The 3,803-nt window shown below is 44.7% G+C and overlaps 1 protein-coding gene across 1 annotated transcript in view; it reads right to left on the minus strand.

Annotated features, from left to right (window-relative positions):
• Mns1 (meiosis specific nuclear structural 1) overlaps positions 1-2,608 on the minus strand; it is a 19,199-nt gene extending 16,591 nt beyond the window's left edge. Inside the window, exons 1-2 of the mRNA XM_005347648.3 lie at positions 2,521-2,608; positions 1,734-1,955 (exon numbers count right to left, since the gene is read on the minus strand). Coding sequence (XP_005347705.3) covers positions 1,734-1,955; positions 2,521-2,523 — 225 coding nt within the window. The 5' untranslated portion in view covers positions 2,524-2,608. The remainder of the gene's footprint in view (positions 1-1,733; positions 1,956-2,520) is intronic.
• Between the last annotated feature and the right edge of the window lie 1,195 nt (positions 2,609-3,803).

Genomic DNA, 3,803 nt, shown 5'->3' on the forward strand with positions numbered 1-3,803 from the left:
GAAGAGAGAGATAGGAGGAGAGGGAGAGAGAAATGAAGAGAGAGGGAGAGAGAAAGAAAAATTTAAATATTTCCTTAAAGTGAATAACAGAGGCTGGGCTGTAGCTCAGTGACAGAGTGCTTGCCTTGCATACACGAGGTCCTAGGTTCAATCCCAAATAATGCCGGGGGGAAAAACACTAACTGTGATTAAACATGTACAAAGACTCCCGACGTCATAAAGATATGAACATGAGTTTTTAGAAAAGACTTCTTTTCATGCAAATCAGTGTTATGCCTGCATGTGTGTATATGCACCATGTGTGTACCTGGTGCCCACAGAGACCAGAAAAGGGTGCTGTATCCCTGGAATGGGAGATATAGGCAGTTAGAACCTGTCACATGGGGGCTGAGAATCGAACCTGGGCACTCTGTAGCAGTAACAAGTGCTCTTAACTGATGAGCCATCTCTCCAGCCCCATAAAGATATATTTTTAAAGAAAAACCAAAAAAATCAAGAGAAGAAAACTTTAAAATAACCACAATGTGTGCAGAAACAAATTCATGAAAAAGTAACTATTTTCTCCACTGCGTCCTAAGTCTTCCTGGAGACCTTTCTTTACAGAACACAGAAAAGATGAAGGCACACACCAAAGGAAGCAGAGACAGATCTAAAATGTACAGTCAACAGGCCTCATGTCTCCACTAGGTTAGAAACATGAAGCCACCGAAGGATGGAGGAAGAGCTGTCTGTACTAACAGAGCCTAGGTATCAAAACTATAACCGCTGCATGAACCTGACCTGGTCCTGATGAGAAGCCAACCCTAAAGGCAGAATTTGACACAGTACTGGAATTTGTCTAAAGGATGAGAGGACACTATGACAGATGCAAAATAAACATCCCTGCTTCGGCAGGTGCACACCGGTGGTCGCTAGGCAGAGTGGGGTGTGGGGGGTTTTCCTTACAGAAAAGATGGAATGTCCAGGGTCTGCCCGCTCAGAGCTGAAGGACCGGGTCTAAGTCGCTGGGACTTGGGCCGGAAGGAAGCCAGCACCCTTAGGCCCTCTTGTTATGTCCTGACCCACCCTCAAAACACTGGACACACAGTGCGCTGGTGCGCAAAATTTAGCAAAAGACGAGGACACTGTTCGCGCTTATAAGAAATCACCTACCTCTTCCCGTCTGTTTCCTCTACTACAATCTCCTAAAAATATTTAGAAATGCCCATGATTGATTTAGCCAGTACATCAGGACATAAACACATGCATATGGTGCCTGAATTCTTCAAAAATTAAAAATGTGAGTATATGTATATCTCATACACGTTCATCCCCCACTGCTTAATAATGTCCATGCTTAATGTGGGGAATTTTTAAAAAGAAATCCTTAAAGATTTTTTATTAGAAACATATAGAAGGCAACACAGTTGTACTCACATAAAAACCTGTGACGTTAGCAATTGTGGACTTCATTTATGCTTAATATCAAGAATGCTTATTTTTATCACAGACTGTTCCAAAGGTTTCACATTTGCTTATTATTAAAGCGATCCTAGGAAGGGCGTACTATATCAGATTTTATAGATAAAGCATAAAAAGGGACAAACCGACCCCCAAGTTCTTCAGCTAAATCAACCAGTACTCGGAAGGATTCAGTCACTTCCCAGCTTCCTCTGTTTTCTCAACTCCAGAACTGGCAGTCATCTTCCAAATTTTCCATGTGAAGAAAATTAACAACGAACACTGAAACTTACTTTTTGAATGGCTTCTTCCATGTCTAGCTCAAACTGCTCATTCTGCAGCACCCTGAGGAATCTCTTCCGTTCGACCCGCTCGTCGTTTTCATTTTGCACGATTTGGTTCCTGGCTTGCCTCTCTAACTTATTCAAGATTTGGATATGCAACGATTTGCGGAAGTTTTCATCCACTAACTTCTGGTGTCTTTCACTAAAGCCCAAAGCTCTCCTTCTGGAGGCCTACGATGCGGGGGGAGGGAAATGCACATAATTCAGTATTCCACGATCCATTTTTCCAAAAGATACTGCTGAAAATCCCTATAACGAACGATGTGAAAATAGGCAACAGGCTGAAGGGTCTTTGGCCCCCTTCCTGAATTCATAGGATTCCAGATGAAAGTTCAGATGTGATAGGGTAAAATGATGACGTACTGATTAAATGGGTACTAGTAACATTCCCTGTTTTGTAGGGGAAGCGGGAAAAGTTGAAGTAATTTAACTCAAAACTCAACAGTACCAATGAGAGCGAAGGTCTCCAACTGCAGCTTTACCACCAGAGAGCTGCTCCCCCAAAAAGCAGATTTAAAGATATATCTATCTCGGTGAGAAGGGGGGGAAAGGGCAGAAAAGCCTTAGAGGTCTCTCAGAAAACAACCCGGAACCTTCTAGAAAGCAATCAAAGTTTCTCAATGACCTCTCGGATTACGCACTTAGAATTATATTTCAGAGGTAGTGAGCTCTAAACTGTATATATGCATGCAGTGTGGAGGTCCCCGATCCCTGCCCCGGCCTCCGAGCTGCTCACCATCCTGGCTGACTTTAAACCTCCTAGGGTTGGGTGTCTCTGGTCGGCTGCAAACGCGTCTTCCCGAGCAGCAGCTGCCTCCGCCTCACTACGCACGCTCGGATGTTTACGCTGTTTCCCGGCAACCGCCAAAGCGCGCCGCCCACCCGAGCGCAATGCAGCCTTCCATTGGCTGGCACGATATCCAATCAGCTCTAGGAATCTTCGTTGCCAGGCAGCAGCGCGCCTTCCACAGGACCAAACCAGAAGGCGCGAAGTTCGGATGCTGCGCCCTCGCAGGAGCCGCCGTTTACATACCATGGAAGCTGATCTCCGCGGGCCGGAGCCCAGCTGAAACCTCAAGAGACACCACCACCAACAACAAAATACCTCGGAATTCTCACTGCGATGGACTAAGGGTGTGCCCTCCCTAGAGCGACCCCAGGCAGTAGCGAGCTATCCAACTGTGGGTGCTGGGAGCTGTTCGGCAAGGATCTTTTTAGGAGGTGTGGCCTTTCTAGAAGAGGTGTGTCATTGGGGTGTGACTATCCCCAGAATGCTCACTCTTTCTCCTGCTTACTGATCTTGATGTGAGCCCTAAGCCTTTCTTGCTTCTATGCCCGCTCTTCACAAGCATGGACTCTAGCCCTCTAGTACTAAAGGTCAAATTAAATGCTCTCCCTCCCTCCCTCCTCCCTCCCTCCCTCCCTCCGTCTCTCTCTCTCTCTGTCTCTCTCCCTACCTGTTTTTATGAGACAGGGTTTCTCTACGTAGCCCTGGCTGTCCTGGAACTCTCTATGTAGACCAGGTTGTCCTTGAACTCAGAGATCCACTTGCCTCTGCCTCCCGAGTGCTTGAATTAAAGGCATGTGCCACCACTGCCTGGCAATACTTTTTCTTGTAAGTTACCTTGATTAGAGTGTTTTATCATTGCAATAAAAAAGTTATTAAGACACTCAGTGATCAACTAATAAGCCTGACTATTTTTAAACAAATGAGCGTTAAACACAACCTACCAAAATCTATACGAGAGGTAGCTAAAGTTTAGAGAAAAAAATAATAATATTTGTTCTTAAAATAAATGTTTTCAAATATTTAAGCCTTTACATTAAGGAACTGTAAAAAAAAAAACTACACCAAAAGCAAACAGAAGGAAGGAAATACTGATGATAAAGGAGAAATCAGAATTAAAATAGAAAAATGAAACAAAAAGCATGTCTTCAGGGGCTGGAGAGATGGCTCAGTGGTTAAGAGCATTGCCTGCTCTTCCAAAGGTCCTGAGTTCAATTCCCAGCAACCACATG

Source organism: Microtus ochrogaster, chromosome 5, assembly GCF_000317375.1.
Source record: "Microtus ochrogaster isolate Prairie Vole_2 chromosome 5, MicOch1.0, whole genome shotgun sequence".
Taxonomy (NCBI): domain Eukaryota; kingdom Metazoa; phylum Chordata; class Mammalia; order Rodentia; family Cricetidae; genus Microtus; species Microtus ochrogaster.